At 40.1% G+C, this 24,464-nt stretch overlaps 1 protein-coding gene across 1 annotated transcript; it reads left to right on the top strand.

The window, feature by feature from the left end:
- Positions 1–848: 848 nt before the first annotated feature.
- On the top strand, positions 849–1,098 carry AKAIN1 (A-kinase anchor inhibitor 1; the record flags this gene model as incomplete). The annotated part of the gene is made up of 1 exon (XM_010166707.1): positions 849–1,098. A coding segment is annotated over one exon (250 nt), but the record flags the coding sequence as incomplete, so codon positions are not given.
- Between the last annotated feature and the right edge of the window lie 23,366 nt (positions 1,099–24,464).

Raw genomic sequence — 24,464 nt, 5'->3', positions numbered from 1 at the left:
CAATTCCAGATGTGGACCTCTCCTAAAAACAGCTGACCTTTAGTTCAGTCTGGTTTATTTCTCTCAGGATATAATTCTCAATATATGGCTTTAAAACAGTTCTTTATTGTCCTCTCAAATAATTTGTGTTAGGAGTAAAAATACTTCGAAAGAGAAACCTCTTAACTTAAACTACTCTTCTCCATTACCAAATGTCAGTGGTCACGCTACATTACTTTGTTCATCTCCAGATTTTAGCACTTTGTCAAAACAAGGAAGTGCCACATGAGAAATACAAATTTGACAGGTTGCTATAGACAATATTGTGGCTTTTTTTTTTTCCTATTTTACCTATAGCAATCTGAGCATTTTTAAATGCTTTTGCAAATATTTTTGCAAATGTAGCTAAGGATTACTGAACTGACACTTAATAAAATTTTGTACCTTAAAGTCAATTGAAATTTGATGGACAAGGGCTTTTAATCTGAAGCAAAAGTAAATAGGAATGTTAATGAAACAGCTTTTTCTCTGTATGGTGTTAGGGGAGTACATGCCAGGCTTGCAAAATGAAGTCCAATTCCCCATCCAGAAGCACAGCTCAAGTCAAAAAGGATGTGATTAACAGCTGGATGAGAAATGCAGCTGTACTTGTTTCAGCTGTGAAGCCACAGTTGTCCCCAGGGCTGGGAAGTGGGTAACTGAGCTGTATGACACAAAGTCTCCCCCTTCGTTCAGTCCCATAGCACTAAGCACACAGAGGCATTTTCTACTCTACTTCATCATCTTCTGTATTAGCAGGTTTCCTATGTAATAAACTGTTCCAAATCCCTCTGAGGGGATTTTTTTCCTCCTTTTTTTCTATCCTTCAGGTGTTCACAGAGTAGCCACAAGTGCTTAGTTCCATTTGTTTGTCATTTGATTCTGGCAGGTGAGAAGCCAGGGACGGAGCAAGATGAAGTGAAGCTGCAGAATGCCAGCAAGCAGATTGTGCAGACTGCTATCCTCCGAGCAGTGCAGCAGGTTTCCCAGGAGAGCCAGCAAAAGGAGAAGCGAACAAACAGCAGTGCAAGCCTCCATCTAGAAAGAGGAAAATTAACCAAGAAGCATGAAAAGAAGTAAAGGAGTGGATTGGTTTTTTTTCAGTCCTCCAGTCTGCAGTGTTTTCAGCCTTCTCTTTAGTATCAGCTATATTGCTAGTGCAATGTTACTGTTATAAAGCAAACCAAAGTATAATCACACCTAGATTAAAAAAAAAAAGCTGCAATAGTCCTCAGCTGAGACATGTTAAGTGCATTAGATGACCAACTCCATATTTATGCGGTGCCTGTTAACAGAAACAATAATCATAGCTATAAAAGTAGTTTCAAGCACAAGTTCTTATGGTATGGACTTATTCTCAAAAGCTTGTTGTCAGTGCACTTTCATGTAAGTTCTGCGTGCAATGTTTATGTCAGTTCAGCTGGATGCGCTCTTCTCTGAGTTACTGGGTTCACTGAAGCTGTCTTCACCGAAGAAATAGTTTACTGTTGAGTGTAGCAGAATGCTTTCAGGTGGCCTTGAAGCATGAGTTTGTACTTTGCTTTGATTAAATGTGAACTATGTGAAATGGCAGTATAAAGTGGATTTGGTAAATTCTGTGAACCATTTTTTCATCTTGGAAGAAAAATTAAAAGGCAATCCAGTAAGACTGCAGTGACTATGATCTATGACTGTGATCATAGGCCTATGTTCTATGTCTTTTTTAAAAGAAGTTAAAAGAAGTACTGAAGTTTCAGTCTGCTTATTTGAAATACTTCTATACTTCTGCATAAAAATTCACTTGTGCCTCAAACTATTCCTTTTAATTTTCTTGATACTGAAAGAAGAGGAATTGATGTGTTGAAAGAAGAGGAACTGATATGGAGTTTGCCAGCTTTTCCATCAGTTTTGCAGGTTTGCTGAAGACTGATTTACAGCAAGTGAAGACTGGAGTGGCTTTTAAAAAAAGTGTTTAAACTTAGTATCTTGAAGGATGGAAATATACTGTGTCTGAATTCTGTCGTGGTAGATATTTCTCACCTGCTGGGCATAAAGTGACTTTCAATATTTGCAATTGTCACATAGATTCACCTTGAATAGCACTGCTTTAAGCTGGTAATACAGAACTTATCCTTTAACTGCTCTATATAGCTGAAGAAATCCATGATGTTTCTGAAAATACAAATTAAATAAATGTAGCTTTCATTTTATGCTCTCTTACTGTAATGATGATTGCACTATTGTACATCTGAAATGAATAATAGTATATTTAATTCTAGAAATTCCTTGTAGCTCTGCTTCAACTGAATTATTTTAGTAATACACCTGGAAATACAGAGAAGCAGATGCACAGGATCTGCAAAGAAGCAGACAAACTTTTGTAATTGCTTTTCTACTCGGTTAGATGATTCTTAAAGAGACTTCTTGGTTTAAGTAATTGGCTATCACTTACTGTGTCCTACTGCTTGTGTTAAACAATCTTGGGAATCTTTCTCATGGCCAGAGGCTTAGTCATGCATAGCCACATACTGTAATATTAAGCCTTTGAAATCTGCTTGGTTCCTTTTTTTTTTTTTAAAAAAAATAAAAAAAAAAAATTGAACAGCACTGACTCATACCAGATAATAATTTATCTCAACCTTGTTTTGCAGAAGAATGCAGAAGAAGGAAAAGAAGAATTCAACATGGTTAAAGTTGTTCTAAATCCTCTAATAATGAAAACTGACTTGGATTGCAAGTACATAGTTTGTTCACTTTTATAGATGCTGAGTGAATTTTTCCAGACAAGCAAAATTTGAAAGGTGGAAGTAGTTGGGTCTTGAGGCATGTGCATGTTTGTCATAATAGTAATTTTTTTACCATCAGTTTTTTCATCAGTTAACCTTTGGTTGGGAAGTAGTTCTTTTCTAAGCACTCTTTGCATCTTTGCTTTCTGAGAGCCTAAGGAAACTGATCATGAGTAAAGGTTCAATTGTGCAGCTGATGGGCAGGAAATCTAGTGGATGATGGAGACCAAGCCTGTTGGAGAGTCTGTGGTGCAAAACAGTGTTTGTGATGGACTCGCCTACAGTGCAGTAGGAAGGAGAGCCACAGGACAGCAAAATCCCCATTTATTTGGGATTATTCTACTTTTTAAAATGCTTTTTGTCCCCAGAGATTTGAGATATATCTTCTCTTTTTTTATGTTCCTGGTAAATATTTTAATAATCTTTACATAGTTTGGAAACTTGTTTGCATGCCCCCTTTTTTTAAATCATCATCAAAGAGGAATTTCAAAAGCCAGTGAATCCAGGCTTTTGCTACTGCTTCATGTGAGCCTGTTCCAGTCCTCTTCCCATTATGATTTCTACAGTATCCCCTTACTATCCTAGCCCTTTTAGACACACTCAACAATTAAATCATGCCTGCCATTTTCAGTGCTGTCAGAAGTCTAGTATCTAGGAAAGATAAAAATACTAGGAAGACCAACAGAACCTTGTGGAAGTTTTCTATGGACTCCTATCAAGGAAAAACAAATACTGTAGCTTAAATTGTGTAGTTTTCCCTGAGAGCCAAATATTGTGTCTCCTGTCTATAACATATATCCTTAAATTAAGGCATGCATTTAGTATCTCCTATTGACAAAGGGTGTTCTGCACACCACTTGCATCCAGGATATGTAGTGGAGATCTGTACCGCATGTGAGAGAACTGCACAAAAGAAAACTTTACCCTTGGCTTGTTACATGCTTACTACATGGTGAAAGCGGGTATTTTTGGTATCTTCACTGACAGATTATATTTTCTGGAGAAAATATAGAGTATAGAAATTATTACAGGTGTAATACAGATCTGATTGCAAATAAAGACACTCAATACCTTAACATGTCTCTGGTTTCTCTTGTTAAAAAGGAAGTAATTTTCAGATTTGCTACACAATCTTATGAAACAAGCAATGTACTCTTGAGGTTTGTAGTAATGAAGGCATTATTCAGGACAACAATTCACATCTTAAAAGTACAAGACAATCAAAATTGTGTCTGTGTATTTAAAACGTACTCACCACCTTTTATCACATATCAGTGGTAAGTAGAAGGATGCACAAACATGAAAGTGCGCTTATTCCAGCTCCTTTCATGAAGAAGAATTGGGTGTCTGTGGCTGTTCTGCACTGTGCTTGTAATGTTTTCATTCAGGTTGATTATTGCTATTTTATTACCATACTTGCACTGTTATTTGTGGTGTAATCAAGCAGCCACACCTAAATGGAAATTCACCTGGCCACAGCAAGATGTTGTAAGAGATTGCTGAATACCACTGTTCATAAAGTTGTTGGTTCTGTGCGGTTACATTGGAAATCCTTGCTCTAAAATAATTTTTTTTAAAAAAAAACAAACCCAAAAAACTGTGACTTGGAAACAGCCATCTTAATTTTAACATTTCAGAAAAATAAAAGTATTCTGTGATAATATTATAGTTGGAAATTTGTGAATATTTATGCACCTAAAAGTGTTACAGTCTCTACTCATGTTGTGTCAGATTTTTTTTTTTGGGGGGGGTGATTTTTTTAAAAGTATCTCAGACTGTGGTATGTCTGCAATGGTAAGTATATAAAAATAGCTATGTAAGTATTCTCAGTATGGCTACTGTAAAATATGCTGCAATTGTTCTTTAAATGTGTGCTAATGTCAAATAGAAGGGTTAATGTGTCATTTCTGATGGCTTTTCTAAAAATTTTAATCTAAATTAGGGGAAAAGATAAAAGGAAGTAGAACAAATTCTTGAAAGGATGTGGGATTCACTCCAAGTCTCTTGGTTACCCACTCAGGTCTGAGAAGAAATGAAATTAATGAAAACCTGGATATTGGCATAGCTTATTTTCTCACAACAGCTTTTTGCAACACAGGGATCAACTTGTTAAAAGAGCTTGTGGGAGTGAGAGGGAAAACCGAGCTGTTGATAGCGTCTTCCTCACCTGACGGTTGGTAAGGACTGAGCAGCAGTAAGGATGGAGCCTCGTTTCTAATGGGTGGGTTTTTTCATCATTGGCTTTTGGTGCTTCATGATAATAAGCTCTGGCAGAAGCTTTTTCCCTATTTTGGGTTTTCCAGAACAAAAGGATTCTCAGAGACCTAATAGGCTTTTAATTTGCACTGTATCCTGTCTTTCAAAGGGAGCAGAAGTGAGTTCTCTTTTCTCTACTTCCAGTGCTTCATTCACAAAACCTGATGGACATGCGTGGGCTTTTGTTTTTAAAGACCACTGTATCTTCATGGGATTTAGTCAACATGACCAACAATTTCTTTAATCCTTAAGACTGAATGGACAAGCATGCATACTAACTGTGTTTGAGTGCTCTGGGGAACACCAAGGAATAGATACATATGTTAAATGCATTTCCTTCTAAGCTGTTCTTGTTTGCCAGACAGATTTTCTTTGTTTAATTATCATAAGCAGCTTTTCTTTTTTAATAACTTCCTCCAGTGACTTGCTGCTTGAATTTTGTTATATGAACTTGCTAGTTTTAACACTAAAACAACAATAGTTCATGCTTAGTTTAGGTTTGATTAGAACCCCTGTGGAATTACACGTTCCATTGTGGTGTGGCTTTTGCCTTTTCTTTCACTAAAGATGAGTAGCAACAATAAATAACATTCTAAAGAAATGGAAGTGTGGAGGTTTTTTGTTGTAATGGTGTTTTGTGTTGGGTTTCTTTTCCCCTCTCAGTTGCCTGTAGCAGGAGGCCACACGAGGCAGATCATCATGAATCATTCACATGTGTTGTGACAGTAGCTGCGTGTAGAACTTATACAAAAAGAGAGAAAATGAACTCTTATGCAAACTGGAAACTGAACCTGCCTAAGCTGATTCTAAAACACTGAAGTAAGACACTCCTGGTAGCTTTACGGAAAATGTTCTATGTGTGCTTTCAGAATTGAAACCCATTTAGAAATAGGAGCTAGTGAAGATTGTAATTGCTTGCTTTGTGATATAAGGGGGAAGATGAACATTACTGCATTGTTCCCATGACTGAAATGCTACCTTATATGTCTACAGAAGACTTTCAATTGCATCCTTTGGCAGGAGGACACATTTGCTGCTGTCCTAGGGAGTGAAGAGCTGCTATGCTCTGCAGATGTGCATTCATGTGTCCATATGCATTCCAGAAGGCTAAGCCTCTGTGTCCAGTTGCTGTAGTGGACGCATTTGCCACGTATTTGCTTAGTAAACATACCTCCTACTAACACTGTTCTCCCTCATTTGTTTTTCATGAGACAGCTCATTCTGAAAATCCTCAGCTACATGATGAACTATGAAAGCTATCTGCTTCCAGAACAGGGAGAGTGAATATAAAAATCCTCTTTAACTCACTGGTGGGATATTGACCCTTCCCCCCAGCTCACTGTATGTTCTTATTTCCAAGGAGGACACCTGTCTCAGCCAGTGCTTTATTGCCCTCTCTTGTGGAGGGATTGCCCATAAAGCAGTGATCTTTAATATTTCCTTCCAAGGCAAAAGCTGTTCCTGGGACATAGTTTTCCCTGGCTTGTGACCAGGTGCTACATCCAGTTGACTTCTGATTTCCCATAGACTGAACACCTGGTTTGTTTTTTTTCCCCACCATAGTAGAAAAGCAGGCTTTCAGATCAGAATATCTACAGTAAGGTAAGGATCTAATAGTTTGCTTGGTACTCCACCAGCTGAAGAATTTTATATGTGTGCAATCCAGCAGCCTTAAGTAAAACATGTTGTCAGATCTTGTAACTCCTCCCATCGTATTTCCTGTAATTGTAGATACTTTTGTTTTACTGAGTATTAGACTTCCTAGCTCTATGCAGAAAGAGGGAGTCTTGTTGTCCTCTTCTGTTTAGATCACTGAAACCTGCATGGAGCAACAGAAGCTGCACTGTTTTGGAAAATTACCCTCTCAGTGCTGAGCTGCTTTTGTGGCTCTTCTCTTGACCTCATATGTTTCTTTGTTTTCATGTATTCACATCCAGACAGAAGTCAGATCGAGAGATCCACAGAACAGAGGTATCTGAGATACTAGAGATGCAAGAACCCAGTGTGTCCTTGCATCATCATCAAGTTTAAAAAAATTAATCCCATGCCATGCTTCCCTCTGGTAACCGGGTGAAAGGACATGAGGCTGCAAATTTCAAAATTCCCTCAGCATTTGAGACATTGGGATCCACAAAGTCAAGAGCCCTGTGTCATCTTAGGAGGTACACAAAATCTTCCTTCTGTTTGCTAAAGCTGCTTCAAAGCTCAGTGCCTGAGTCAGGCGACAGCTTACTCATCACTGCTCAGAGGAGCTGGATAGACGGAACAGGCATGTCTCAAGCCAGGCTCCAAGAAGTGAAACTCAGCACAAGGCACTGGCTTTCTACCTGACCGGGCATATTCCTCCACCAGGTGGAGCAGCTCAACAAGTCCCTCCTTGTGTGGTGTTTTGTTCTGTTTTACGAGAGGAGAGGAGAGGAGAGGAGAGGAGAGGAGAGGAGAGGAGAGGAGAGAAGAAGAGAAGAGAAGAGAAGAGAAGAGAAGAGAAGAGAAGAGAAGAGAAGAGAAGAGAGAGAAGAGAAGAGAAGAGAAGAGAAGAGAAGAGAAGAGAAAGTAGCCCTTGGGTGCTCCATGTTCACTACCTGGCAGAAAAGCACACACAGTACTCTAGCAAATGTGTTTGAAATTCAAAACCACGCTTCAGGGTACCTGACCTCAGAAAAAGCATTTTCTTCAAGGCCAAATTGGCAGATCTGCTTCTGTAACTTGACTTGTGCCTTCAGCCATTTCTCCTTTTCCTTGTAGTGCAAGGAAACACTGAAGTCTGCAAGATAAAGTTAACCTCCACTGTTTGTTTAGGGATTTTTTTTTTTTTTGCTTGCTCTTTTATACCCCAATTAACCTGTACTGTTGTCTCTCAAGGTCACCTTTTTCTTGTTCTGAAAAAAATGCTTCATAAAAAAATATTGGATCAGTCCCGTAGTCCTTCTTTTAGTTTCTGTTCCAGCATATCTGAGGCAACATGTTTCTCCTCAATTTAGGTTAAAACCCCCTGTTATGATTGTATATTTCATTCTTTAAACAGTTTTCCCTGTACCTGTATTGTGCATATAAGTAGGATTGTAGAAACTACTGATACATTGTGATTCTGAACCTGCATAAACTGCTGTATATCATGTATAGTAAATTCTCCCTTCTTTGAAAAATCCCTTACTCTCAGATATCAGATTATATAACTCCATCTGCCCTAGTAAGAATTAGGTTAATATCTATTTCAACTGCTGGCAGGCTAGAAGGATTTTCCCCCCACCCCTCTTTCAAATATCTACATCTTAGACTATTGGCTTGATTATCTGGAAAGTTAAATATGGAACTAGGGATCACAGTGAGAGGCTGACAATTAGGATCCCAGCTAAGGATGCATTCTAAGCTGATGACATATAACTCTAGGGTCTGCGTGACCTGCAATTCGGAGGTACAATAATAAACAGTCCTTAACAGATTATGATGTCCGGATTCTAGCAGCTTTCAGTGTGCAGATGGTGATGCTGTCAGGAAATGTCAGCCTTTGGTCTCTAAACGCCTGTCACATTTCATTAGGGTGCACAGATGACTGTTTCCTCCACTGCTGAGGCTCAGCAGCAGACAACAAATGAGTTCTGCTGGTAATTGCCCTATTCCGTATTATTTTGTGATCTATTCATTTCACCCAATGCCCATATCTACAGAAGCAAAAAATGCTTCCACATATGAATTTTCATGTTGTTGGTGGCAATGAATGTGTCATCACTCAGGGAGATGCCAAATGCTCTGCAGAAGGGCAAAGAAACCCAATTGCTTTCAGTATGTCTCTCTAGAGGGACAATGCATCAGCCTAAGGATTCAGTGTATGTTTGCAGACACCTATGGGAGACAGACAACTCCACTTTTTTTTGTGACTGTCACTTTGGGTATTAGACTGTACTATGTCTCTCCTGCTGTCATTTTGCTTCTACCTTGGACTGAAACTCCAGCTGTGTGCCAGCACAAGGCAAACAATGTGGTAAAAAAGGACGCGAACAAGCCATAATTTTACCCTAGCAGTATGAGAGCATAGCTAAAAACCCTACTCCCTCCCCAGTCTTCTGGCATGCACTAATGGAGCAACAGCTGAAGTAATGAGGTCTTGGGACCCTAACCTCTTCTGTTTCATGACCTTTCTGACTAAAGCATAGGGGGACCTCATTAGACCATAAGCACAGAAAGGAACAGGAAAAAATGCCAGAAGTGGGCACTGAAGACCCTTGAACACATACGTCCAAACAGAGATGATGCTGGAGCTACAGGGCTGGTCTGAGCAAGTAATTTCCCTATACAGTTTTTTCCTGTAGATCTTCATCCCCTATAACATACATCACTTAGTGTATGTTTTTACAGAGAGTGTTCTTTCAAGTGAAATGAAGCAGTCTCTTTTGGGAAAATAAATTACTCACCAAGAGAAACGTGCCCAGCCCAGAGCAGATCCTCAGTGATCAGTCTTTCTGGCCTGCTTTATGTGTGCTTAATGCATTTAAAAAAACCCCAAACCCAAACAACACAGTAATTTTGGGGTGAACACTCTGTGATACATGAAATCTAGTGCTTGTGCATGATAGGAGAAAGCTTGTAATATTATTTGACATGAAGCCCACAGCTGAACATATATATGTCCGACTGTCAGCACTGTTTTCCTAGTCTAGTACAACTCCATACCTAAAGTCTTGCACACTATTCCTGGTTATTTCTGGTTTGCCGATTAGGTTTTTGTCTGTATGTTTGGCAGAGAGAGACAGGTTGACACCAGGCTTTGTCTTTTTAAAAAGTCTTTCTTTTGCTGTTGATGGAAAACCATTAATTTACCTGGAAACAAAGAAAACTTGTTCTGGCTGCAGCTGAAGGGATCAAGGGATCATCAAGGGATGAGGGAGCAGCTGCACTTTGAGTCCATGTTTGGTACATTGATAGATTCAGAAACCATTTGTAACTTCACAAAACAAAGATTTCCCAGAATGTTTTCTGGAATGTGTCAGAGCTAAGGAATATTCTGTAGGCTTTACTTTCAACAAACACATTTTCTTTGTTCTTATAAATGAACTTCTTACAATCTTACTGTCATCCATGGTGGCCCTAAAACCTCATGTGAGTAGCTTCTGGTTTTACATATATTCTCAATTGCACCTTCTAGAGATAAATCAATGATAAGGAGTTATTATTTTCTAGCAAGTGAGATAAGGGATTATTACGCCATCTCTTTTCACAGACTAGCTCTACCTGTCCCTCTGCAAAAAGGCAGCCAGCCAAGTTAGCCATTATGCATCACTCTATACCCATCACAGCAAATCAAGGGAAAAAAAAAAGAGCCTCAGGCCCCGGCTGACGTTTAGAAATTGTACGTGCTTGTGTTTTAATTTTGTTAGAGGCACATGATGTTTCTGTAAGAACAGCACCTGGCAGAGTCCTGGCTCTAGCTCATTCTCATTAGGAAATCTGCAGTATATCTGTTTTTAAAATTATCATTACTTTACTAAAGTTATGTAAATTAATCAATACTTTGAATGAGGTGTAGAATTTTTTTCATAGGAGCTGAGAAGATCTTAGTTATGTTTGCCTTTATTTCTGAACCCGGTTACAGTTAATGAATCTGAGCTCCTTAAAGTTCCTGGCAGGATTCTCACCATCTTGAAAGGAGCCTGGATTTCACCCAATTACACTTCTAACACTAGCTTCAAAGCTGCTGCTGCTTACAAGTTACAGAAATTGCAGTCCATAGCTTGGCAACAAACCATATGGAACAATGCACAATGAGCTCAGCTGAACTTGAGTTACCCATTTATGTGAATGTGTGAGGTCAGTGATGGAGTTTTCTTTGGCTGACTTCCTAAGAAAGCGAGGTTTACATGCGCACGTTAGCTGTCTGTGTTTGTGCCTCCTGACAGCTTTCATATCCATTGGCCCATGCAACAGAAACTGACGGAAGGGTCTTGGGATGTGACACCGCTTCCCTGCATGGAGATAGAGCACCATGACAAAAAAATTGGGGAGGGCTTGATTTTGACATATGCTTTAAGGAAAAAACATTTCCCCTCAGCAAGTCTGAGCTCCAAACTCTTTTAGTCTCAGGCTTATATAACTTGATTACTCTAGGGTTTATGTTATTATTTATAATAGGTCTTACTTAATTTTAAGATGTTTTACAAGGGCAGGTAGTGATAGAACAAGGGGTAATGGCTTTAAACTGGAAGAGGGTAGGTTTAGATTAGATATTAGGAAGAAGCTCTTCACTGTGGAGGTAGTGAGACACTGGAACAGGTTGCCCAGAGAAGTTGTGGATGCCCCCTCCCTGGAAGTGTTCAAGGCCAGGCTGGATGAGGCTTTGAGCAACCTGGTCTAGTAGAAGGTGTTGCTGCTCATGGCAGGGGGATTGGAACTACATGATCTTTAAGGTCCCTTCCAACCCAAACCATTCTATGATTCTATGATGCTATGATTTCAGTACATCTGGGCTTCTGGAGTTTTGGGTGGGTTTTTTTAAGGTTTTAAATTCTTTAAATAAATTACAGCAGAACTCTTTGTTTGAAACCTAAACAGCAATATTTGACAGAGTTATGCTTTGACAGGTTTATCCTTTGCCATTATATTTTTTTAGCTAAAAGATATATTTACAACCAAGGAAACTGACATTTCTTTTTTTGCAGCTTACTCTTCAAAGAACACATTACATTATAAACTGCAGCAATTGCAAGATCTGATTGCTCTTAACATTCAGACCATGTCATAAGAAACTCTTCATATTGTAAAAGAAATATTAGTATTATATATTTATTCACTGGAGGTTTCTCTCAGTCCTTTTGATGTATAAATGACAAGTTGCAACTATGCAGTCTTCGCCTGAAGCACAGATAGAAACCCCTAGAACATAGAAAACATGTTAAGATCTTTTCAACTGCAAATACAAAATTAACCATTTGGTGAAGATATGCCTCAGCATTTCTGGACATTCTCTTGCAGCCTGAAACACTTTAAAAGTAATTGAAAATTCAAATGATGACAGCATATTTTTCCCATGATAATGCTTTCCTGCATTATCAGCCACCAATGTGGCATTTGCTAAAGTTACATCACTTAGTCAATCTCTACCTTTGTAAATATTCCTAATTCCCCTTGGCTGCAGTCTGAAAATATTCAGGTGATGGAGAATTCTTCTATCCTGCTAATGAACAGTAACTCTTAGGAATATCTGAATAACTCCTAGGAGTATTTGATATTTCCAAGAATTGAGGCAGCAGAGGGAAAACACGTCTTTGCTAAAGAAGTCTTTGATTTCTTTCTACATAGAGAGACATGCCAGCAACACAAGTTTAACCTTACCAGGATATTTGGCTCTGGTTCTGTATGTATGCTAGAAAACAAGGCCATTCCATTAGTGGTTGCAGTCAAGCAGTCCAAAAAATGTTAATATCTCGGAGGATTTTTTTGGGAAAAGTTTTCTATTTAGTCCTCCTTTTAAACATTGTTTTAACCTCAAAGGCAGCACCTTTCCCTTTCCATTTCCATCAGAGTGCCCTGCAGCTTCAGAGCCATGCAGGCAGCACTGCACTGTGCCATGATGTGTCATGTCCCTGAGCTGGCTCATGTATCTGCATGCTAACATGAGCTATGGTAGTGATGTCCCTCCTAGAAACATCTAGACTTCTCCAGAAGGTCTTTACTTCTTCACTGAACATTTGCAATGAAACATACTGAAGTCAGTAAATGGCAAAGACTTGCTGTTTTCAAAGGCAACTTTTGAGACATTTACTTGGTCTATTTTTACCAGGATTGTAACTGCTAAAACAGTGACTGGGCAAAAAAACACAACAGGCAACTTCTTGTGGGATTGTGTTAAGGAATTTTGTTTGATTTTTAATTCAGTCAATACAAACTGAGAATTTTGAACTTTTTAATAGGTTCTCTTGGAGGATTGGATTGTCAGTTTTGCTTTCTACACTGGATGTAAGGTTTAATCAACAGATCCCTGAAATACAAGAAAAGGTTTTTGTAAGAGAAAGGGGAATAACAATTCTCTCTCAGAGAAGAAGCTATTAAAAGTGCAGGGGGAGGGTGTGGAATAAAAAAGCAGCCCCTGTAGCTGTCCTAACTGTACATAAAGCATCAATCTTCAAGGAATAGATCAGACACAATCAGCTAGTGATTCTCCATTCTGCAATTTAGATCATAAGTTATTGTTTAAGTCTTTTTTTAAGCAGATGATGTGACAGGTCAGTTATTGCAGTTGTTAATGTTTAGAGGTTTTATTTCAGAATCAGGTTGTCTGCCGCCACAAGTCTGTATTTTTCCCCTTCGCTGATGTAGAACAGAGCCCTTTTAAATCAATCAATTATAAGAAGAATATTTTCCTGTGCACTGTACTAAGGAAATGTATTCTAACTCAATGCAAATGGCATAAAACCATTAAAAATAGATTTCCTGTTCCAGCCAAGCCTCATTCAGTCTTACACTACAGTATTTTATGCTGAAGTATGGATTTTGCTTCAGGAAATTAATATATTCACAATCACAGCGGTAGAACTAAACAAGGAATAGTACAGAACTCATTTTGTTGTGTGGCCTCCTAAGCTGTACCGACTAAACTCCTTCATTTGCTAAAGCTGTGTCTGTAGACCATAAACACAGGGTGACTGGCAGCTGCCACGTAAAACATGGCATTGCATGATGTGCTTGGCAGTGACTGATGGGGAACTCTCATGTGATGCTCAGTGTTTATCCATAGTGAAAAAATGGGACTCCCAGAGAGAATCCCATCCGAAGGAGACAAGTAGGACATGGGGAGTGCAGAGGTGAGAAGATGAGAGCAGAAGGGCAAGACTCAGCCAAAACCGGAGTCACATCCCACACCTGCCCCTCCCAGGTCACTACCTCCGAAACATGGAACAAGAACAGCCCCGTAGATGTGCACCAGCAATGGCCCAAAGCCGAGATAAAAGAATGGCTGAGCCAGGACAGCCTTTTCCTCAGTGTCCAGCACTCTGCCTCTGAAAAGGAATACACACAAAGAAGAGGGGTGCTACAGAGGGCTGATGTTGAAAAGCTGTTATTACAAAGCCTGAAATAAAGTTTCTGAATTTAAATTCTTGATAAGTAGGTGGAACTGAATGTTATTCAGTGCAATTTTTGTCAAAATGCAGAAAAAATGTTATTGAAATGCACAATTTATGTGGAATGTGTAAATAAAACCAGTGACTCAGCTTTCTGGAGGAAAAGTTTGTATACAAATGGTTGCTATTCCCTGCAGGGAAAAAAAGAAATATACCAGCAGTTACGAGATAGAACTAAAGCTCTGTGCAGTGGGGTTATCTTTCTTAACGTTGTTTTTTTCTGGCCACTGTGAGACATGTGTGAAGTCTTAGTAAGTATTTGCTTAATGTAACTGTTAAAAGATGATAGAGGATGGGAATCTTTTCATAGAGTAAGAAGTATTTTTTCAAAGTTATCACAAGCCAACAATAGAAATGAAAACTCTGAAGTTATTTACAGTTAGTAAAGACATTTCTGACCTATTAGTTGGTGAAGATGTAAAAATCAAAACATAGTCAACTTTATTTAACTGAGAAGTTACTACAAAAAAAAAGAACAAAACTCAGTCTTAATGAGTGAGCTGAAAATAATCAAGAACTAAACCTGAGAAATACCCAACAACCACAGATGCATTTATACAAATCAGATGATGTGTTTAATTTCACAATAGCATGGGCTCTGATAAAAAATATATAGTTCATATTAATGAAACTATTTTTAACTTTAATGTGGAAGTAAGTTATCTGTGTGCTAATATAACCTATTTGTCCTGCTGGTTATAATTTTCTTTGTATTGGTCCCTCCCCCATCATGGTATGATTTATCGCCACTTCACTGTCATCCTCTTAATGAAGTTAGCCAAGATCCTTCAATATTAAATTACAGAGAGTACACAGGCCAACCATTTGGAGCTCTAAGCTCTTTAAACTGGCAGCTCCTTCTTGGGGCAAACCTCTTTATTAAAGATTTATTTTGTCTGCCCTTTGAAACTAGTGAATTACCATCAATTTGAAAGTTTTGCTGAGGTTACTCCCTGGCAAAAGAGGGGAAGTGGAATCAATCTCTGCTGCTGCAGAGCTGTTTTGTGTGATATCTATATCAGGCAACCTTTAAAGAAATTGGATTGTAGTCAGGTTTCAGACACAGCTGTATTATATTTTTTTTTTCAATGTGACTGCAGTCTGGTTTATTTTAGAGCTGTTTGAAATGGGATAATTAGTGCACCAATTAGGTAGATGGTGCAACACTGCTGCTGCTGTTGCCTGCTGCAGAGCACACTGAACCCCAATTCACCCCAGAAGGAGGCAGGGGTGCAGGATGGACCTTCCCATGGAGCAGGGAACGGCAGTACCTGGTTCAGTTGGTACGTTTGCTTGGAGCAGCTCAAACTGAGCTCCTGCTCTTCAGCTGCTTTGGAGAACCTTGAAGCTCTCTGCTCAAGCCACAGTTGCCCTCGCAGCCTTGGTGTTTCCTGAGTCCTTTCCTGGGATGCAAACAGTGCTACAAACAAGGGTGCAAGATCTCTGCTGCTACCCTAAGTGCTTTCTTGATCTGACAACTCGGTCATCACAGGTGGCTCATGTTATTTTCAGCAGCCCTCCCTTCAGTATTGTTCAACACAGATATTAAAAATTAACTATTTTCTCAACATTTAAATTATTTTTGAGGCTGTACTAGGCAATAGCTGATGTTTTGAAAGGGACATAGCTTCTCTGAGCATGATACCCATGTTAACTGCTCTTTAATTAGATCCCTGAAGTTAAACTGTGTTGTGAACACCTTCCCATGAGCTTTGGCTCATGGAAGTTTTAGTTTTCCTCCGCTCACCCTCGCTGTGTGATGCTGTGTGTGTCTTTACAATGTAATATGGGGCCTCGCAAGCTCTGAACATTTTAGATCAGTAAAACTGCCTGAGTGTCCTCAGCCACTTGCACAGTAATCCAGAGCTTCCCGCTGTTTGGCAGCAGGCTAAGGCAGCCTCTGTGCAAGCCGTGTTGCCCTGAGGATCTCTTCAGCCCATGAGAAGTGAACAAGCCACCCCGCCAAATCAGCAATGCAGATGAGCTTTGTCTATTTTTCTCCTTGACTGAGCATATTATTCTGGGCATTGAAAAGAAAATGGCACTCAATTGAATTTTTTTATTTTTCTATTCAGAACAAGTGGTATGTTAGAGCTTCCTCCAAAAAGAGATACCCCCTATACACGGGACAAATGACCGTAAGCAACTGTGCTTATGAGGTGCCCTATCTCCCCATTTGGTACTGGTGAGGCAGGAGTCACAAACAAATTAATAGCTGCTATGTCTGGAAAGCTCTCTATTTGATACTTTCATTTATTTTTTTCCTACCTAGTACCCAAGAAGGGGAGAGGTAGCACTGCAGCCGGCAGCACAGGCAGTCACAGAGGGGGCCCAGGGGCTGTGGGTGGCATGTGCCAGTGGCAAAGGGGAGAAAGGAAGCATTTTGGATGTTCTAGCTTTTCCTGTTGATTGGTGTAGGTGTCACTTTGTTATATCCTGACTCTTCTGAATTACAGCATCCTACCGCCAACATACTGAACAGAGCAGAGTTTGTCCAGCCTCTGACCTGCAGCCTATATCTGACCTCCACATAAAAAAAAAAACAGCCTTACTCCCAGACTCCTGCAGAAACAGGTAAGATGTGGGATTGGCAGTCCCTCTGAGTATACTTCTAACAGCCACCAAAGGCTTGAGCCCGGGTTTCCTGGGGCCCTGCAGCTTTTCCTTCCCCAAGCATCTTTCACTTGAGCACTGGAACAGGCTGCCCAGGGAGGTTGTGGAGTCTCCTTCTCTGGAGACATTCAAGACCCGCCTGGACGCCTTCCTGTGTAAAATTGTTTAGGTTCCTGCTCTGGCAGGGGGGTTGGACTAGATGATCTTTCGAGGTCCCTTCCAATCCCCAACATTCTGTGATTCATTCTGTGATTCTGTGATCAGAGAAAGGAAAGTTGATGGAACAGTAGGGTAGGACGGCAAAAGTACAGTACCACAGTCAGACCCACTCATGTGTCCGTGCCTACATCTGAGGAACTCCCAATAGAGGCAAGATAAGGGATGGGATATTCTTTGGGAAAAGGATGTGTGCAATCAAATGTGAATTCATCTGCTGCCCCACTCTGAGCAGCTTGCTTAAGAAAACAATGCAATGATGCTCTCAGGTTAAACAGAATTTTCCACCCTGCTGCAACAGTACTAACAAACAAGCCCATTTCTTGAGCTCTCAGCTGAATGCTAATATGAATTCCACCATTTACACTTCTTAAAAAAAGGGAAGCAAAATCCAAGTGTGGACTTCTCAAAGATTTAATAATGTGATTTTAGAAGGACATGTCAATAGGTTTGAACAATATGTCCCAGTTTCATTTTTAGGTATTACACAGAAATAGCATGGGACTACTGGGTTTCCACTACTTAATCATCATTTAGTTTGGCTTCTCCTCAGTTCACATGAGAATTTGATTCAAGATTTGACTGTCTAGCAAGGGGAGGAAGATCTCCTGCTATTCTTTGAGTACCTTTCCTATCTTCCTTTCTGAGGCTGTTTCCTTTTTTTGGGGAGCATTTCAAACACCCTCCCAGATGAAGGTATTTATAATAGTGGTTGTCTCTGATACCTGCAAAGAGTATTCAACTGGCCAAGAAGGGAGAGGAGAGGTATAGCTGTCTCCTACCTCTCTGACAGCTGCAGTCCAACCTCCCACATACCTCCATCTCATCTTTGCCAGCCTGATCTTACATCTCCAGGGTGTTCCTCATGTCCTTGGTTACATTTCTGGGACCTGTAATTGCCTCTTGTGGAAACCTCAGTGTGGGCTGCAAAGCTGGAAGGGAGGTAGTAAAAGGCCTTTTAACAGAAACCATCAAGAGGTAACAATCTCGATCACCAGTCAAAGGTTCATTTATTTTACACACACAAAAAAAGAAGTAAACCAACAGCAACAGGGTGAGATGGTGTGTGCCCTTCAGTCCTGCAGGGATATCCCTCACTTTTGTCTGTCAGCTACTGCTATCATCTTAGATCAGGAATGAGTTGGATCCTTGCCAGCACAGACAGCCAGTGGTGGAAACTCAGATTTTTAGTGATGTTTGGTACATCTTTCCATCACTGTTAAAATAGAGGAACTGCTGCAACACTTGACAAACAGAGGAGATGTTTGTAAATTCTCTCAATATAAAATGAAATAATTATGATGTTTGGGAACTATGTTCTATTGTCTTTTAGGGAAACTGATCTGCAGGTGAAATAATGAATTTGACATTTAGGGATACTGATGACAATTACTGTGCTCAGTTACTGAAACTAAGAAGTCACTTGCTGTTTATACAGAGGACTACTAGCTTAATTAATATTCATTACAAGTCAGAGGTAAGTATCTTGTTGGAAGGTACATCAATAGTGACCATCACAATTTATAATGAGAAACTGTTGATCATACATGCCACTCCCTGACGCAGAACTGAGGATTTATAGCACAGAGATTATATGAGGATATTAAAGTCTTGCACAGTGAGCTGAGGAGGGGACAGACAGAGAATACTTACTCAAATGTTAATTAAGAATTTTCCACATCAACACACCTTTTCCACTTCTTGCCATTGCATATGAAATATCATAGGATACTTCAAATAATTTTCCTTTTGCATATTTATCACAATTCTGAATATTTATTTTAATGTATTCTGTAGAGAAAAGATTATAAATCTTCCAGCTAAAAGTGTCTTCCAAACAGAACGCTAAAATATTTAGATTATTTTGACAGCATTGGGCTAACTCTTCTGAATTATCCTCTTTTCTCATACTGATCTATGACTCACACTGAGGATAAGGCAGAGAGAGATTTTTTTCCTTTTTCTTGGAAACCCAAGAAGCTGCATTGGCAAAAGCATGTGGGAAGAGGGAAGAAGGCCTTTGGTGATAAGAATGAAAGAGGTTGCCCTGCGGTTAGTGAGAATTATGGGCACAGGTGAGTGGTAAATATCATGACAGGAAAGAATTGCCCTCAGGCATAAGGTTGGCAGGAGCATAATCAATAAACAAATCGATGTGCTATTGCACTATTTCTAGTAGAAGCTGAGTCCCTCTAGAAATGGCAAAAGAGATATTTGAGCAGTCGTTTCAACTATCTAGCACATTTAGAAGAGCTGGAACCTGCATTTTTGTGACTTTCACAGGGTGCCAGCAAAGTTGCTACATTACCACTTAGAAGTAAAATAACATCCCCCCTAAGACATAGGCCAGCAGAAGGACTTCTCAGAAGGACTTCTGTAGAAGTTATCTAATGGCTTATTGTTGGAGGGAAAAATTCTGGAGCAATGAAGTACTGTAAATCCAGAAAGTAAAAGTTGTTGTGAATGCACAATGCTGACGAGAACTGGCTTCAGAATTGAAACCTTATGGCTGATGTACTAAAAAAAGTATTTTCCTTGAATGACAACATTGGACAAATCTCTGTTAAGTGAGTTCTCCAGTGTCCAGTAATGTATGAGCTCCCACTGCAGACTTTCCCTGTGCTGGGGCACAGCAATGCTTTATGCAGCCAGATATTTTCGCAGACTTTGCAAGAGCTTCATTTCTCTGAGGTGATTAGACCTTTGTCCAACCTGTACGAAAAAAGGCAAGAGACTCAGCAGACTTCATCTTTGCATTTCTGTTGCTCTAAAAGCTCTCTAGCCATGCATTTAGAAAAGCCTTAATTATTTTTTATTTTTTTTTAATGCTATCGCCTAATTTATTTCTCGTAATAGAATTTCTTCATCTCACTTATGGCTCTGCTAGTAATGCCATTTATCAACAGGCATTTTGAGAGCCTGTATTTTGTCTAACTTTTGACTTTTTATTGTGGTCCGAGAGTCACAAAATTTTGGCCAGGCATCCTCTGAAGATCAAGGCCTTGGAGAAATGGTAATCAAACACTCTGAATCAGTCATCATTTTTAAAATCTCGGTGTATGCTTATATTAAAAAAAAACAAAAACAAAACAAAAAAAAACAGGAAAAATTATAAAGCCTGTCAGGTAGGAAAAATACCTATGAATAAGAGTGGCAGGATTTAGGCTGCAGTAGTTGCCATCAGGTACAATCCACATGTAGACTTGTTTTGGGTCTGTACAGCATGATCTAAGCATGGACAGACTCCAGCTGAGGTTTTTTCTGGAAACAAATATTGCCTACAGTGTCTCCAAGAAACAGGTCTTTCCAGGTGAATGTCCAGACCAGTGTCTACTATACTCCTCCAATTCTAAAATGTTAGGCTATATTGCATGGTAGGGACCAAGAATACTTCTGGTCCTGGATGAGATGTTTAAACACAAAAATAGATGACAGTTTCCAAGTCCTAACTGGTTCAGGCATCTCTCACTCTCACATAGTATGCGTTAAGTATTACTTGTGAAAAAAAAGATTAGGGTACAGTTAAATATTGACTACCATCTGTGCTTTACTGCTTTCAGGTCAAAACAGCAAGAACACAGTTTTATTCCTTTTCTTCAAGAATGAAGGGCAGTGACTGCTGAAACTCTTTATACATGCTTAAAATGGGGACTCCTAAATCACAGATCCATGAGAAGATTTAGGTTAAAAAATTGTGAAATGTTATGGAAAGCCCTTCTGAATGGTCAAGGCAGAGCATCTAAACAGTGTAGTGTTCTGCAGCATAAAACCATGACTGTGTATTCGGTGTCCCAGATCCTGCAGGCTTGGGATGGTGCAAATGCTTCAGACAGAATCACAGGAGAGTTCATAGTGCATTTGGGTGTTGCTCAGCACGGGGGAATTAATGTGTGCTACCAACGCTTCCGTGCATCTCTTAGCAATATATCATCAAGTTACCTTTGGTGAAGGCTGCAGACTGGGATTTCAGGTCAAGTCATTCTACAATGCCATCTTAAGGTGGTGATTTCCTTCCGAGTAGGCAGCTGCAAGAGACAGGGTCAGGGGTTATATTGTGTCCCTGCTGCCGTGCTCCTGCTCACACTGCACTCCCTTTGACCAGACAGTTGAAGCATTTAACACTACGGTGCAGGGAAAAACCACAACAGTTCGGCAGAGAGACACATTTCTTTAACTGAGCATCTCAAAAACCAGCCTCAGGTGATTTCTCAGTGACTGTTATCACCGAATTATGTAGACTGAAAGGAATTTATATTCTTTGTCCCAGTAGACTATTAACCTTATTTATGTAAGTGCTCATCACTAAACGCTGGGAATCTTTAAGGGTTATCTTGGAAAAAAGGTTCATGTGTACAACAACTTTTTATTTTGAACCAATGTCAAGGGGGATCACAGAGGAGAAAACAGAAGGAAAAACTGTAGGTTGGGTTGTTTTGGGGTTTTTTTTCAGCTAGAATAGTAGTAGACTTTTCATTTACATTATCTGAAGAAATGGAAGAAATGCTTATAGAGATGGAGGAATAAAGGGTAATAAGAGGCAGAGACAAAAGAGCCATTCAGACCTAATGGTCAGAGAAATAGTTATACCTGTAAAAATGTGGAATTATTGAAAATACATTGCCCCGTAGTGCTTACCAGTAGGTCCTACATTATGTGCTCCTCAACTTTTGTGACAAGATAGTGAAAACTACTCGTATTGGTCTTAAAGTATGATATGATTGACAACGGTCCAGTAAAAATTAATTTCATTAACCCTTTGAGGACTACTGTTGCACCAAACACCAGTGGCTTCATCTGGTGTTCAACCAGAGATAGGCTTTGGAGGACTGTGGCAGAGAAATTCCAGTGAAATACTGATCTTCACATTTCCTGACTAGAATTGCAGAAGAAATCTGTGAATTCTATAATTATAATAATTAAACTAGTATTTATCATATAACAATGCAATGGTAAATCCTTCAGCTATCCCTTGTTTTCCCAGAGGGAAGTCACTGTGTCCATGGAGAAGGTGAAAAGAGCATGTCTCCAGGTAACTTCAGTCAAATGTGTCAGTGGATAAATTTGCAAGCAGTGACATCTGATGTGATGTTTTCACACAGTATTTAATTAGAAACTAAATTTATGGTCTAGCTGTTACACAGAAATAACATCCTAATTCCTTTAAAAACTTAATTGAAAATCATTTCAAAGGATTCCAGTTTTTCTTTTTCCAAATATTTTAAGAGGCTGCATCTGTTTAAAAATGTGTAGTATCTTTTTTCATAATTCCGTGTGTTCCAAGCCTGATCATAGTTTTACTACTAATTCAGTGGGGGCAGAAATGAGTATCTGGGATAAAAATTGCCTTTAAGGTTTTATGGGCTACTGATTATATAAATAGAAAGGTCTTTCTACTATGTGTTTAAAAGAAAACATAATTCTTTGCTGAACTCTCTGTAGCAAGCTAGTGAACGCATTTAACTTTCATTAAGGAGAGGTATACTGCGTAAGCAAGGCTGACACTGGTTATTTATTGCTTAATAAACATGAAGCTGGGACAGCTAATTTTACTTTGGATCTCAGTTTTTGTCTTTGGACCATCCTGCTTTGTTTTGTCCTTCCTTGGTGAGGTGTCAGGATGCAGCCTCCACAGCATAGCTGCATGTTCCTGGATGTCCAGACCCCTGGGCCACTCTGCTGGGCCCCCAACACACTGCACCACCCCTCCGCTGAGAGCTGGTGGGATATGGCCAAGAAGGCACTGCCATGTGCTTCAAAGCAGATACAGGGAGATGTAGAAGGACATGATTATCAATTGTTTCAAAAAGATGGCCCTCAGTTCCAGTCAGAGGAGGAGCGAGTCTCTTGGGAGGGGTATGGACACATCTGTGGGCATTTTTGGGCAGCCCAGATGAGAAGGGTCATTGTTGTGGTTGTTTGAGAGCTGTTGAAAGGACTGATGTTTTCAACACCATTTCTGGTAAATAATTCTCCAAGACTTGCTTAGTTGTAGATTTTTTTTTTTTTTACTCAATCCGGGAAATGACAGTGCTGAATGATTTAAGTCCCACAAACGTCAGCAGGCACTGAGAACAAGTGACACCTCCCAGAAGCAGCAGAAGAAAGCAGTGGGAAATGGACAGCCAGTTAGGAGAGTAGGAGCTATTTCACAGAACTGCAGAATAGTTGAAGTTGGAAGGGATTCTCTGGAAATCACCTAGTATTTGTATGAACAAGAGGTTGCAGGATGATGTTCTTGCTATGGCTGCTCTAGCGTAGAAATCCTCACAAGCCTCTGTTGAAGAGCAATTTCTCACAATGACCCTGGGAGACATTTCAGAAATCTTTCTCTTAAGGGGAAAGGCTGAAGACAAGTGACCTTAAGTAATTGTGTTTCATAAAACTGTTGAAAAAACATACCTAGCTTGCAGAGAAAACAAATGGACAGAGGATCTGTCAAAATATGTCAGCTGTTTGATACATTTTAATTCTTGCTTTACTTTTATTTATTTTTTTTTTCTCTGGAAGTGCTCCTCAAGTTGTAGAAAGGCCAGATGAAATCCAGAGAGCTGAAGCCCACTGAGCTCTGGGCAGTCGGGTCTGCCAATGTGTTTGCTGTCACACAGCTTCATCCAGCTTCCATGGGCACTGCTGACAAAATACGAGTATCCCACCTGTTGGATAATCTGGTGGATTTTTACCTCTTTCAGAAACAGATCTTTTATAGTCACTTTGGACCCTGTACTGAAAAGCAAGAAACACTTGTTCAGGGAGGAAATAGTTACTTTGCACATTACATTTATGGGGACATACTGAGATAAAAGTCACATGATGCTTCACAGACCAATGAATTCCCACTGCTTGAAATACACTGGGTAACAAACTGGGTTTTGACTTCCCAGCACAAACCTTCTGTGTCACCTACCTCACCTCTACTTCTGGAAGAAGAAAAATCTGACTTCTCCAGAAAATCTACCCACGGGGCATGAATCCGCACCCAGACCCCAGACAAGTATTTCTCCCCAGAAATTATGTGCCATGTCCCTCTGGTGACAAATATGAGAGACCCAGCCCAGGGCAGAAGGAGAGAAGATAAACATCCTAATAAAGTACTCTCCCTGAATAATTCATTGGATTAAAAATGCAAGGCGATGCATGTATTTAATAAATTGTTTATATTAATTATATGAAGGGAAATGAATAGGGTCTCCCTGAGGCTGCCGGGTTGGTGTCAAAGCGATGCCAGGGTGTGCCAGGCGATGCCGGGGTGCTGTCCGGGTGCTGCCGGGCGGTGCCAGGTGAGTGTCGGTCCATGCCAGGCAGTGCCGGGTCAATGCCAGTGCTGGGTGATGCCGGGTGACGGCAGGTGGTGCTAGGACATGCCGGGGCGATGCCGGGGGCGATGCCGGCGGTGCAGGGGCCAGTTCGGGAGCTGCCGCGTGATGGCGGAGGGCCCGCGGTGCGATAGCGCCACCTGGCGTCTCTGTGGCGCCACCGCAGGGGA

This window comes from Antrostomus carolinensis, unplaced genomic scaffold, assembly GCF_000700745.2.
Source record: "Antrostomus carolinensis isolate BGI_N321 unplaced genomic scaffold, ASM70074v2 scaffold3864, whole genome shotgun sequence".
NCBI classification, from domain to species: domain Eukaryota; kingdom Metazoa; phylum Chordata; class Aves; order Caprimulgiformes; family Caprimulgidae; genus Antrostomus; species Antrostomus carolinensis.
This window is presented reverse-complemented; position numbering and strand designations above follow the sequence as displayed.